Raw genomic sequence first — 13,214 nt, 5'->3', positions numbered from 1 at the left:
AATTTAAAACAGATAAATATATAAATAATATAATTTAAATTGCAATTCGTTTGTATGTATTTAGATTAATTTGGCTTTGAAAATTAAGAAAACAATTTAAAATAGATAAATATATAAAAATCTTTATTTTTAAAAAGCAATTATTTTGTTTCCATTTATAATTTAAAACAGATATATATATTTTGTATTTATTTACATTCATTTTGATAGGAAAATTTAGAAAACAATTTAAAATAGCTAAATATATAAATGATTCAGTTTAAATTTCAATTCTGTTATTTGAATTTAGATCAATAAATTTAAATTGAAATTCACCAGATTTAAATAGTTTCATTCAGTGATAGTTTGAACGATAGTTCCATAAAGTTAAACAAATATTTGCTGTAGTAAAACATATTAAATTGTTTGCAACTCTTGATCAAAAGTTATGCCTATTTATATTCGTGTTTGGCAATTAGTTTTTGCAGTTTTGTGTTTGGGCAAATTCGTAACACGTTTCGGCTGTTAATTTGCAATTCATTTGGAATTGTAACTAGTCTCGTGGCAAGTTTAAGTAGTGTTCATCTCTGGCAGAGACCACCAGCGAATGTTGTTGGGTGTTTCCCTCCCCCATTATCCCTCTCTCTGCTACCACACACACAGTACAAAGCCCATTAAAATTGCATTTAGTGAAAATTTATCAGTGTGCAGAAAGGTAGCAACCGCAGGCGCACTTTGCACTCGTCGGCTACAACAGCAGCAACATCAGCAACATCAGCAGCAGCAGCTACAAGTGTGTGCGTGTGCCCGGAAACGGAAATAAAATAATTTCGGGTAGCACTCGACAGACAGTTGTTGCAACATCGTTGCGCTGAGCTGCGATATCTATATCTACATCTAACTGGTATCTCTCTCTCTCTTTCTCTCTTTCTATAACTATCTCACTCTGCTGGCTGTGTTTGTTTGTTTGTCTGTCTATCTGTGTGTTTGCCTGCGGGGCGAAGGGAGGAAAAGAAGCAGCGGCGTTTATGCAAATGTTTGGCCCCAATGCTTTAACTAAAAACACTTTAACCGCATTCACCTTGGGCGAATGCTTGTTAGTAGCCATTGAAATCAGTAGAGAGACAGACACCGAACACCCAGCTACACCTTCTGCCTTCCCCCTCACTCTCTTCCTCCCACTCCCACTCTGCTGCTCGTGGCCAAAAGGCCGTAAAATGCCTGCAAGTTACAGCTCTCCCCCAAATGGCTGTTGTTGCCGAAAAATGTTTCATTGCTTTGGGTGCTACAGCCTGAGCTTTAGGTTTAGCTGCCAGCTGGGGATGGTTATGCCATTGCTTCAGGCTCTGCTTCTGGTGTCGACTGTTTTGCCACACCTCAGCTAAAAGTCATGGCTCCGTGAGTTGCTCTTGTATAGAGTGTAGCATACCGTAATCTCAATTCAGTCAAAGGTTTTCTACGGCTCCTAAACATACATACCCCGAGCACCCACCCACACACACACACACACACACTCACTCTCTCTATCTCATTCTTTACTCTTACTAACTCTGTCAAACACACAGCACAATTTGGTGTGTTTATTATGGTGCTGGCTGCCCTTGAAGCGTTCTCCTCCTTCTTGTTGTTGTTGTTTCGCTTTTGGGTTTTTGGCACTCAAACAAAACCAAAAATAAAAAGAAAAGTTACTCGCACTTGTTAAATATGTGTGTTTACCAACTCGAAGTAGATGAACTCGTCAAATCAGATATTGCTTGATTAAACACATTAGCATTTCCCTAAAATTAAATGATACCTTCGGGCACTTAAAAGCAAGAGCTGCAAAGGAAATAGTTTATAGAGAAAGAGGTAGGATTATATGTGCATTAGGCATTCACATGTGCTTTAACAAATTTAAGGACTATTTCATTTATTTATTTTGAAAAATTATTCAGCATTCTAATGAAAGTTTTTTTTATTTTATCTCTTTCGATTTTCAGTGTCCATAAAGCGTATTTATTTTACAAAATTATTCTGCAATCTTATTGAACTTTATTTTATATCTTATAACATTTTAATAGTCATTTTAATTATATTTATTTTTGGAGAAAATAACACAGAATTTTTATATATCGATTTTATAAGTTAACTTTTTAGGTTTTCAGTGTCTTTAAAACGTATTTATTTATCAAAATTATTCAGTAATTTCGTTCAAAAGTCATTTTAATTTTATTAATTTTGGAAAATAATTCAGCACTACAGCATTTAGTATTCAGCATAATTAAACAAAGTTTGTTTTTAAAAATTATAAAGAAATTTTGATTAAACTATTTTGTTTTCTTATTTTCCATTTGGATGCGACTATTAAATTTATTAAGTTCGTATTTTCATTGAATAATAATATTCAAAAGTGTTTGGAATTGTCAGTTGTCAGTTTATTATATTCTTTCATGCAAGAATATATTTATCTTATATTCAATTTTGTTGTATTGCATTATATTTGTTCTATAAAGAAGAATCTTCAACAACTTCCTTATGGACTTTTGTTATTTTCTCATTATCTGATAATAAATAAATAATTTCTTTGTCAACTTTACGGCCTCAAATGATTATTGAATTCATGCCCATAAGCTTTATTGCACACAAAATTCATTCTCTTCATTAATTGTTCATTTTATGTCTGAGCTTTTAAACTCTGTTCAGCCTATCTAAGTTCCATTTGATTTAATTGAATTTTGGCTAATCAATTAAAATGTATTACATGTTTGTTGTCATTTTATTGGCAAAAATAAAATTTGTAAATGAAATTATTCTGCAGTAATTTATTTAGTTAATTTTGCACTTCATTTGTTTGCCATTGTAAATATATTTGGCTGAGGCTTAAAGTAGTTGGAGTTGAGTTTTAAGTTATATTTCGTATGCACGCAGCACTTTAGAAGTGTTGCTTAGCGCCTTTTACAACACTGCCACACATACAGTGGGCAATAACAACAAAAGCAACAGCAACAGAAACAACAAGGGCACAAGCGAAGGCGAGCTGGTGAAAACAAAACAAACATTTTCTCTCACGAAATTTATCGTTTGCATAAATTTGCTTTATTGCCTTTGCTGCTGATCCTTGTTGTTGTTATGTTGTGCGTGTGTGCGAGTGACTGTGTATGTGTGTGTGTGTAGAGGAAGTGTAACTTTCGTTGGCAGACCAAGGCAAGGCAATCAACAACAACAACAACAGCAACGACAACGACAAGGGCAACTAGCCTGGCAAATGTGGCGAGCAAAGTTTTCCATTATTCAATTTAACTAATGAAACTGAAAATTCATTTTACCACATTAACACACACACACACACACACACACACACACACACACACACACAGAGGCAGAGGGTGGACTGCAAATGTTAGATGTGGCAGGAAATGTGAGCTGATGCCGACAGCAGGACATGTGTGCGTGTTATTTTGTAGCTGCTCTAATTCGGCTTCTTCCTGTCGTCGTCGCCGTCGTTGTTGTTTTTGTTGCTATAAAACGCGAAAATTTATTTTTAGAGGCCAGAAGGAAACCGGACATCGACGCGGCGTGGCATGGCGTGGCGTGGCGCCACCCTTTGCAGCACAGCACTTCAGCGGCTAAATGTGGCGGCATTTTAATAATTAAGCATACTTTTGGGCGTTTTCATGTCCATTTCGAGTGTCTGGCGGCTCTTTTGTTTAATGTGGCGACATTTCGCCTTATAAATTATGTGACCAAATGTGCGTTCAGTTCATTTATTTTTGTTTTCTCTTTAGCTCCCCTTCTACTACATCTGGGTGCAAGGATTTACGAGCCTAGATTTCAATATATATTGTATGTACCTTAAATTTTTATTGCTTTCATTAATTGTTGCGCGTTTTGTGGCAGAAAAATTAACAACAATACTTAGCGCACTTCATTAGCCTCAACAACGTCGTCGTCGTTGTCATCAGCATCGCTCTCGTCGTCATCATCGTCGTTGTCATCGACATCTACATCATCATCATCATCATCATCGTCGAGATCGTCGTCGTCGTCGTCGTCATCAACGTCAACTCCTCGTCGATCATCGTGCTCATCGCTGGACAGCGGACTGTCTGCACTATTGTTGTTGTTGTGCATCACCAACTGACGTTCATCATCCACAGCCTCCTCGGTGTTGTCATCATCATCGTCATCGGTCTCGGGTGTGGAAGCATCGCAATCGAAGCACACCGCTTCCACATGATCACCGTTGCCCATCTCACGTCGTGTGGCGCTATTAAAAGCCACCACTGGCGACTTTTGTCCACGTCCACTTTCCAGTTCCTTTCGTAGTTGCGTCGGTTGCTTGAGCTGAGGTCTGGCCGTGCTCACGCTGCTCGTGTTGCTGTCCTCGCCAGCGGCATTTCGATGCCCTGAGGCACTCGAGGGCAGAGCATTCTCGCTAGTAGAGCTGGGCATTAGCACGGACATCAGCTTGGGTTCGATGGTCCTCTCGTAGTCGGAGAAATTGAAGAGCGGCGGCATTGTGCGTCCACTGGGCAGCTGTTGATTCGGTTCGTTGCGCAGCTCATCGAAGAAGGAGTGGGCACAAGCTTGCAAGGGGGAGATGCGTTCGTTGGGGGAATAGATGAGCAGCTTGGACACCAGATCGATGGCTTCGGGAGGTGTTTTAATGCGGAAGACTTTGCTCCACGGATGTGGCTTCAATTGTGGCAGCTGCAACTGCTTGTAGTTTGGATTCATGTTGTGCAGTTGCTCGGATGTCGGAGTGCCCATCACCTTGACTATCTCGACAATTTGATCCACGCCCGAGTCGCCGGGAAAGATGAGTTGACCCAACAGCAGCTCGGCCAACACACAACCGGCGCTCCACATGTCAATCTTGGTGGTGTATTGTGTGGCGCCAAAGATCAACTCAGGCGATCGATAGTATCGCGAACAGATGTACGAAACATTTGTTTCGCCCAGCACCAATTGCTTGGCACTGCCAAAGTCACACAACTTGAAGATCCCCGTCTCCGAATCCAACAACATATTCTGTGGCTTAATGTCGCGATGACAAAACCCGTAGCTGTGCATAAATGCCAGACTGCGAAACATTTGATACATATAAAGTCTGATATAGTTAACTGGCAACGTTTGCTTCGCTCTCGCATATTGTCGCTCCACTTTGTACAACGTTTCAGGCATATAATCCATAACCAGATTGAGAAAGACTTCTTCCCGCTTCTCTCCACTCGAATAGAAGAAATACCGAAGCGTGATGATATTCTGATGTTTCAGCTTTCGCATTATCTGAAGTTCCCGATTCTTGAAGCGACGATCTTGTAGCACTTTTTTGATGGCAATCAGTTCGTTGTTGGGCAACAGTTTGGCCTGGAAGACAACACCGAAGCTCCCATTGCCAATCACCTTGGTGTCCACATAACTGATCTCTGTCATCGTGTCCGGACCAAAGCCAATTGTGGCCACAACCGTGGTAACCTTGTTACTCGAGGCCTTGGCCGCCATTTCTTGATTTCTTGTAATTTGAGAGGTTTATTGCTTTTGGGATTTGTAGTTGGTTTTTTGTGCTCTATTTTCTATAAAAGTGAAATGTTATGGGCCTAATTGATGGGATAAGAATAACTTATTAACCGTTGAAGACATAAGTGTTCATTCAATTCTATTTTATTTGGAAAATTTCAACGAGGCTATTTTATTTTTTCGATTACTTTGCAACGCTTTACGTTTACCTGTCAAATTGTACTTTTGAACCAGTTCAATTTGAAATAAAAAACAAAACGTGCTTCAACACTGATTTTAAAATTTGGTCACATTGTGCGGGCTCTTTTTTTAAATGAAATATAATGAGAAGTTATTTATATGATCCATTTTGCAACTAATCAATCATCGATGATTACACATTATGCATTATGCGAAGTTATATTACATTATGTGGGTGCAAACTTAGCTAGCTGCTGAATTCAGTAGCTGAGAGCAGTCAAGAACCGATCGTCGAAGTGCACAGATTAACATTTTAAATATTCGCTATTAAAAAGGAAAAAAAAAGATGGGTTGTCGCGCTGAAATTATCAAGTTTTTACTCCTTCTATTCAACTTATTATGCATGGTAAATCTTTTAAAAATGTATTCGTTTTACTATGTGTTAGAATTGTGCGATATGTGTTATAACGGATAAATATTTCCTTAAATTTTGAATTTAAATATGAGTGTAAAATACAATACAAATGACTCATTGAATTACTTGTAATATGTGATTGTGAAATATTTATGAAATACATATGTATATAAAACATTTATTTGTGACTAAAATTTGAGTATGAATTGAATTGTTCTTTGTGACTCATTCTATTTTTAAACCAGCTTCTCATATGGGAGGAAATATTTTAACCTTGACGAGTATCAACAGAAAAATAACTTTACGAACACCTAGATATCTTAAACTATATAAAATAGAGATATCATTTTTCATTTCATTTCTGGTACTTTATAAAATATACGACATGTACATACATATGTTATATTGGAGTCATAATTAATTGATTTTATGATTCGTGTGGTTTATTATAATGTGAATCATGTGTACTCTACATATACTGTGTTCATTTCATCGCCTTTGTATTGCTAAATTATTCTGTTTAAGTTTAACAAATCACATTTATTTTTACTTGTTTTCTGCTCTCTAAACATATACTATTGCAAATATGATTTCTTATATTACAATAAAGTATTATTAAAACAAGTAAATAAAGTAAAGTAATATAATAATGAATGATGAACCGCAAAAACACAAACAAAAAATACCACAAATGTTATATTTGGTACAATGATATATTATATTACTTTATTGAAAACATACCATAGAGTAAAAAATATACTAGATTGTCAGTTAAAGCAACTCAACTTCTACAATTTTTATCCGATCGCCAAATTTGTAGGAATCATGAAAATGATCTATAGTTATTATTGTCTGTACTAAAATTCGAAACTAACTTCAAAATTACACTTGTTATTCGATTTTATATCAATTTGTGGGGACACGGCATAATTTGGAACAAACTTGATCATTTTCCTTACTCGGCATTATTGAGCTTGTGGCAACCCCTTTCAGTTCTCGTGATCAACAAAACTCGATAACTCACGCGAGTATCGATATTACGGGAGTACATCTCCAGGAGACACACTCTCCCCTCAATAAGTTTCGTCAGCTTCGTCCGCCGCCACTGCAGAGTCTTTGCCGCTTTCATCTCCCGATCATCTTTTTTAGTTTTAAATATAAGTATATAGTAATCAATAAATATAAGGCAAAGCAAATTGGTGACCCCGACGTGATCACTATATACACACGAGTACTGGTGCTTACAATGGCAAACAACGACGCCCCACAAGACGACGCCGAGGTTTTTCACGATACCGTTACTCACGGTGTTGACGCAGTTATCAACCGTGTAGCTGTGAAAATACCGCCGTTTTGGCCCGAACACCCAGAATTATGGCTATCGCAAATCGAAGACCAATTCGTTCTGGCGGGAATAACCTCGGACGAAACGAAATTTAACACAATCCTAGCGTCAATCGAAGCACCGGTGTTGGCCCGAATTGCCGACGCCATCGTCAACCAACCACGCACAGGCAAGTACGAAAATTTGAAATCGTGCATCCTGGAACGCTTCTGCGAAAGCGAACAAAAGAAAATCCAGAAGTTAATATCGGAGACCGACCTTGGTGACAAGCGCCCCACGCAACTGCTCAACGAGTTAAACGCACTAGCCGCAAACAAAGTTCAAGAATCTTTTCTGAAAGCACTGTGGCTGCAGCGCTTACCAACACAAGTGCAAGCGATCTTGCAAGCATCGGACGCCAGCCTAGCAAACTTAGCTAAGTTGGCAGATAAAGTGATGGAAGTCGGTGATTTTCATCAGGTACGCACCATCGACGCCAAGTCGGCGCCAACCAGCAGCGCCGTTTCCGACGATCGTCTAGACCGCATCGAACAACAAATCAACGCGCTCTCCAGAAACCTTTCTCGCAAGAACAGCTTGCAAACGGATCGCAACAGCGTCATAGCTGGAGACATGTGTTGGTACCACAGCAAATTTGGTAACGCCGCCAAGAAATGTCGCCAACCATGCTCTTTTGCATCCGAACCAAAAAACTAAATCAATCTTCGGATTCGGCGGACAAATTCGAAGAAGACCACAACACAATTGCCCGCCTCGCCATCAACGACAATTTCTCCAAAACACAGTTTCTCATCGATACCGGCGCCGACATTTCAGTGATGCCACCCTGCAAAAACGCAAAAACTATGCTCACTCCAAAGCTTCTTTTCGCCGCCAATGGCACGAAAATACAAACCTATGGAGAAAAACGCATAGCATTGTCACTGGGATTGCGACGAAACTTCGTGTGGACTTTCGTGATAGCTGACGTCAACTGCGCTATCATCGGATCCGACTTTCTTCAACATTTTGACTTACTCGTCGATACGAAACGACGCAAACTCATCGATCGGGCTACGCTGCTGGAATCAAAATGTCACGCGCCCCAACGTAAAATCAACGCGGTTTTATCCTACGACACGAGTAACCAATACGCTACATTGCTTCACGAATATCGCGATCTCGCAACGATCAACTCGAACCGGCTGCCAGCAACATCCGAAGTAACGCACTTCATCTCGACCAACGGGCCGCCTACTCACGCCCGCGCCCGACGACTAGCGCCCGACAAACTCAAAGCTGCACAATCCGAGTTCTCCTACCTCATCGAGAAAGGAATATGCCGTCCCTCAAATAGCAACTGGTCCAGCCCTTTGCACCTGGTAAAGAAAGCAAATGGAGAGTGGCGTCCGTGCGGCGACTACCGAGCACTGAACAACGTAACCGTGCCGGATCGATATCCTATTCCGTACATACTGGATGTAACGAGCATCTTATACGGTAAGAAGATATTTTCGAAAATCGACCTGCAAAAAGCATATCACCAGATTCCTGTCGAACCACAAGATATTCCCAAAACAGCAATTATCACGCCTTTTGGGCTATTCGAATTCTTGTTCATGACGTTCGGTCTGCGCAACGCAGCGCAAACTTTTCAACGTCACATAAACAACGTCATACAAGGCCTCGCTTTGTTTTTGCTTACATCGACGACATTTTGATCGCTTCAGAATCCGAGGCGCAGCACGAGACGCACCTCCGCACAATCCTCGACCGCCTTCGGAAGGCACATCTCACCGTAAACTTTGAGAAGTGCCAATTCGGTAAGACACAACTTACATTCCTGGGACACGACACATCAGTCAGCACGGCTTAAAACCATCCGAAGCCAAAGTGGAAGCCATACGGCATTTTAAAAAACCGCTTATCGCTAAAGACCTAAAAAAGTTTCTGGGTATGATTAATTTCTATAGGCCGTTTATCCCACGAGCAGCCGAGAACCAGCACATACTCCAGACGCTGATCCAAGGCAATAAAAAGAACGACAAAACCCCGATACTTTGGTCTACAGAAGCCGACTACGCATTCACCGCCTGCAAGAACGAGCTTGCAAACGCTACGTTGTTGAATTACATGGCACCAAACTCACAATTAACTCTAACCACCGACGCGTCCGACGACGCTATGGGAGCCGTAGTACATCAAGTCATCAACGGGCAGACACAACCACTGGGATTCTTCTCCAGGAAATTCACATCGACGCAAAAGAAGTACAGCACCTACGATAGAGAACTGACTGCCATCTATCAGGCCGTTTTGCACTTCAAGTACGCACTGGAGGGCAGGAATTTCGTTATTTTCACCGACCACAAGCCGCTTATGTACGCCTTCAGTCAAAACAGCGAGAAAGCATCACCTCGACGCGCTCGGCAACTGGATTTTATCAGCCAATTCAGCACCGATATCCGGCACATCTCTGGAGAAGAAAACAACGTGGCTGATCTTCTCTCACGCATCGATGCCATCAAACACATAAACTTCGACGAGATGGCACTGGAACAGGAAAACGATGCGGAACTACAATCGCTACTCAAGTCTGACGCCGAAAAACCCATCTCACTAACAAAATTGTCTCTTGCAGACTCAAACAAACAATTGTACTGCCACGTCGCCAATAACCATACACGTCCGTTTGTGCCCAAATGCCTACGCCAAACCGTGGTTGAGGCCCTACATTCGCTGAGCCATCCGGGAGTTAAGGCAACAAACAAGTTGGTCGGAAAACACTACGTTTGGCCCCGCATGGCGAAGGATGTCGCTAAAATCGTACGCTCTTGTATCCCGTGCCAGAAGGCCAAAATCCAACGTCACACCAAATCGCCACTAGGAGAGTACACCGCCAGCGACACCCGTTTCGAACACATAAATATCGACATAGTCGGCCCGCTGCCTTCATCGAACGGATACCGATACTGCCTCACGTGTATCGATCGATTCTCACGATGGCCCGCAGCAATTCCTTTAGTAGACATCACAGCAAAATCTGTAGCCAACGCACTGATATCGGGCTGGTTCGCTCAGTACGGTATTCCTCTTCACATCACAACCGATCTGGGTCGACAATTCGAGTCTACATTATTCCAAGAGCTTTCCAAAATTTGTGGTTTTAAGCACCTGCGGACGACGGCGTACCACCCACAAGCCAATGGTATGATCGAACGCTGGCACAGAACGTTAAAAGCTGCTTTAAAATGCGTCGATCCAATCAACTGGAGTAGTTCCCTGCATCTAATCCTACTCGGCCTACGCACAACAATCAAAAGCGACATCGGGCTGAGCCCTGCGGAAATGGTTTATGGCACCACACTACGGGTGCCAGGTGGATTTTTTGCACCGAGCACACAAAAACACACTGAGTCCGAGTTCACCGAGGCTCTTCAAAAAACCATGTCTCAACTGCCAACCACTAAGCCAGTGCACCATCATACACCGCAAGAATTTGTCCACCCGGACCTAAACCATTGTACCCACGTCTTCGTTCGAGTGGATCGAGTGAAAACCCCGTTGGAAGCAAACTACGAGGGTCCTTTCGAAGTGGTAACAAAACACGACAAATATTTTACACTCAAGGGCCACACAAAGGAAAACAAGGTTTCCATCGATCGACTTAAACCAGCTTACATCTTCAAAGACGTACCGCCTCCAACACAGGAGCAGACGACAGCGCCAACTGCTCAGACACTCGAGAAAGTGTCAAGATCAGGACGACAAATCAGATTCCCAGCAAAGTATCTTTCCCAACTGGAACTCTAGGAGGGGGGTACTGTGGCAACCCCTTTCAGTTCTCGTGATCAACAAAACTCGATAACTCACGCGAGTATCGATATTACGGGAGTACATCTCCAGGAGACACACTCTCCCCTCAATAAGTTTCGTCAGCTTCGTCCGCCGCCACTGCAGAGTCTTTGCCGCTTTCATCTCCCGATCATCTTTTTAGTTTTAAATATAAGTATATAGTAATCAATAAATATAAGGCAAAGCAAAAGCTTACTATTTTAATAATAAAGTTCCTATGTTGTTATGTTAAACTATTTTGAACTCAAATACTTTGCAGATTTTTTTTTACTGAATGTTTCAGTTTCCTATACCTTTAGCTTGAATCAGAGAATCACAATTTGCCATATAAGTAATTTAATTCAATATGTTTCCAAATTATATAGCTTGACATTAAATTTATTAATGTGGGAATGGGTCTGGCAACGCCAATCTATCCCCTATCGATGATATGAAGAAAGGAGTATCGATGATATGAAGAAAGGAGTATCGATTGAGAAGGAGTATAGATCGAGAAGGAAGTCGATAGAATATACTTAGAAGATAACTTTGGTGACGACGACGAGAAAAGCAAGACGTGCTAACGACGACCGCGACGAATATTTTCAAATAACTAAATTAATAAATAAACTAAATACAATAATAATTAAGGATTAAACTTATGAAATAATAAATAAATATTAACATAAAACCAATCCCACTTTAATAATGTTCAAATCTATAAATCTCGTTCACTACTTGTATTATAAGATTACGTTTTTTTTATTTTGCAGATATGTTGTTTTGTGCTCTTGTTCATTGCATTTCCCGATGTCGAAGACATGAATGAGTTTGCTGATGTCAGAAAATATACGCCTGTAGGTGTAGTAGTGATTACACCGATAGTGATGAGCATTGTTGTCCTGTTGCTATCATTATTGGGCTGCGTTGGAGCTTTGCGTGGAAGGCCACGCCAACTCAGCATTGTAAGGATCAACTATAGGAACTCTTCAATCTTATTATGGATTAATTAATGTTTTGGTTTTATTAGTATTCAATGATCATGATGCTATTTTTCGTAATGCAATTGTTCGTGGCCATTTATGTGTGGACAAATCAAAGTGAAATACGTTCTTATTTCCATATAATTCTGAAAATTGTGTGGGACACTCACAGAACTGACAATGCATCCAAAATGATAATGGACAAGATGGAGCAACATGTAAGCGTGGAAAAAGTTGTTAAAATCATTCCGTCTTAATTTACTTTTCTTCAGCTGCACTGCTGTGGCTTTGAGAACTACACGGATTATAGACCTGATCCACTTCCGTCAGCTTGTTGTCTCCACGAGAATGCAGTTTGCAAAGAAAATGCAGCATATAAACAAGGTTGTCAATATGCAATAATCAATCTTTGGGATTCCAAGACAGAATCCATCAAGATTGGAACTCTGGCGGTCTCTGCGCTCATTGTAAGTTTTATAATTTCATAAAGAGTTTTAGCAGATTTTATTAATAATTTTAATTGTAGTTATTTGCCAGCACATGTGCTAGCTACTTGGCTCACAAATTGCGGCGCAACAGAGAAATGATGAGATACGATTAACTTGAGATGGCAATGAAGAAAAAGTATTTGCTATTGTGTTGTTATAAGTGTGTGCTGATTATAAGTTGCAATAAAGTCACACGCCATCTAATTGTAGAAGAGACACTCTAATCTTGTGGTTGCAGCTTCAACTATGTTGCAGCTTCCTTTGTTGCGGCAGTTATATTGTTATCAGCTGGTTAGTTATGGCTCAAAGGGATGATTTCTGTCTTGCTTAACATCTTCACGACGGAAACTTTTGCTATCGCTTCTTTTGTCTTTGTTTCCCTCGTTTTGTCTCTTGTCCAGTTTTTGCTTATCGTTCCTTATTGTTCCTCTTTACAGTTTTTAGTCAAGTGACCCCCCAGGGGGTCATCGCTGTCCCCCAAAAACACAAAGAAGAAGGAGGAGAATTATGAT

At 40.5% G+C, this 13,214-nt stretch overlaps 2 protein-coding genes across 2 annotated transcripts; one reads left to right on the top strand and one right to left on the bottom strand.

Annotated features, from left to right (window-relative positions):
- Nucleotides 1-3,795: 3,795 nt before the first annotated feature.
- LOC117574946 (glycogen synthase kinase-3) lies at nt 3,796-5,702 on the bottom strand. Its single transcript, XM_034259000.2, has one exon. It carries the CDS (start codon nt 5,461-5,463, stop codon nt 3,874-3,876), a length of 1,590 nt encoding a protein of 529 aa, XP_034114891.2. The 5' UTR covers nt 5,464-5,702; the 3' UTR covers nt 3,796-3,873.
- A 244-nt stretch (nt 5,703-5,946) lies between these two features.
- On the top strand, nt 5,947-12,926 carry LOC117574948 (tetraspanin-3-like). The gene is made up of 5 exons (XM_034259001.2): nt 5,947-6,064; nt 12,005-12,196; nt 12,262-12,432; nt 12,487-12,681; nt 12,741-12,926. Exons 1-5 carry the CDS (start codon nt 6,005-6,007, stop codon nt 12,813-12,815), a joined length of 693 nt encoding a protein of 230 aa, XP_034114892.1. The 5' UTR covers nt 5,947-6,004; the 3' UTR covers nt 12,816-12,926.
- Nucleotides 12,927-13,214: the final 288 nt, after the last annotated feature.

Source organism: Drosophila albomicans, chromosome 2R (genome assembly GCF_009650485.2).
Source record: "Drosophila albomicans strain 15112-1751.03 chromosome 2R, ASM965048v2, whole genome shotgun sequence".
NCBI lineage: Eukaryota > Metazoa > Arthropoda > Insecta > Diptera > Drosophilidae > Drosophila > Drosophila albomicans.
The sequence above is the reverse complement of the archived record's forward strand: the minus strand, read 5'-3'. Positions and strand labels throughout refer to the sequence as shown.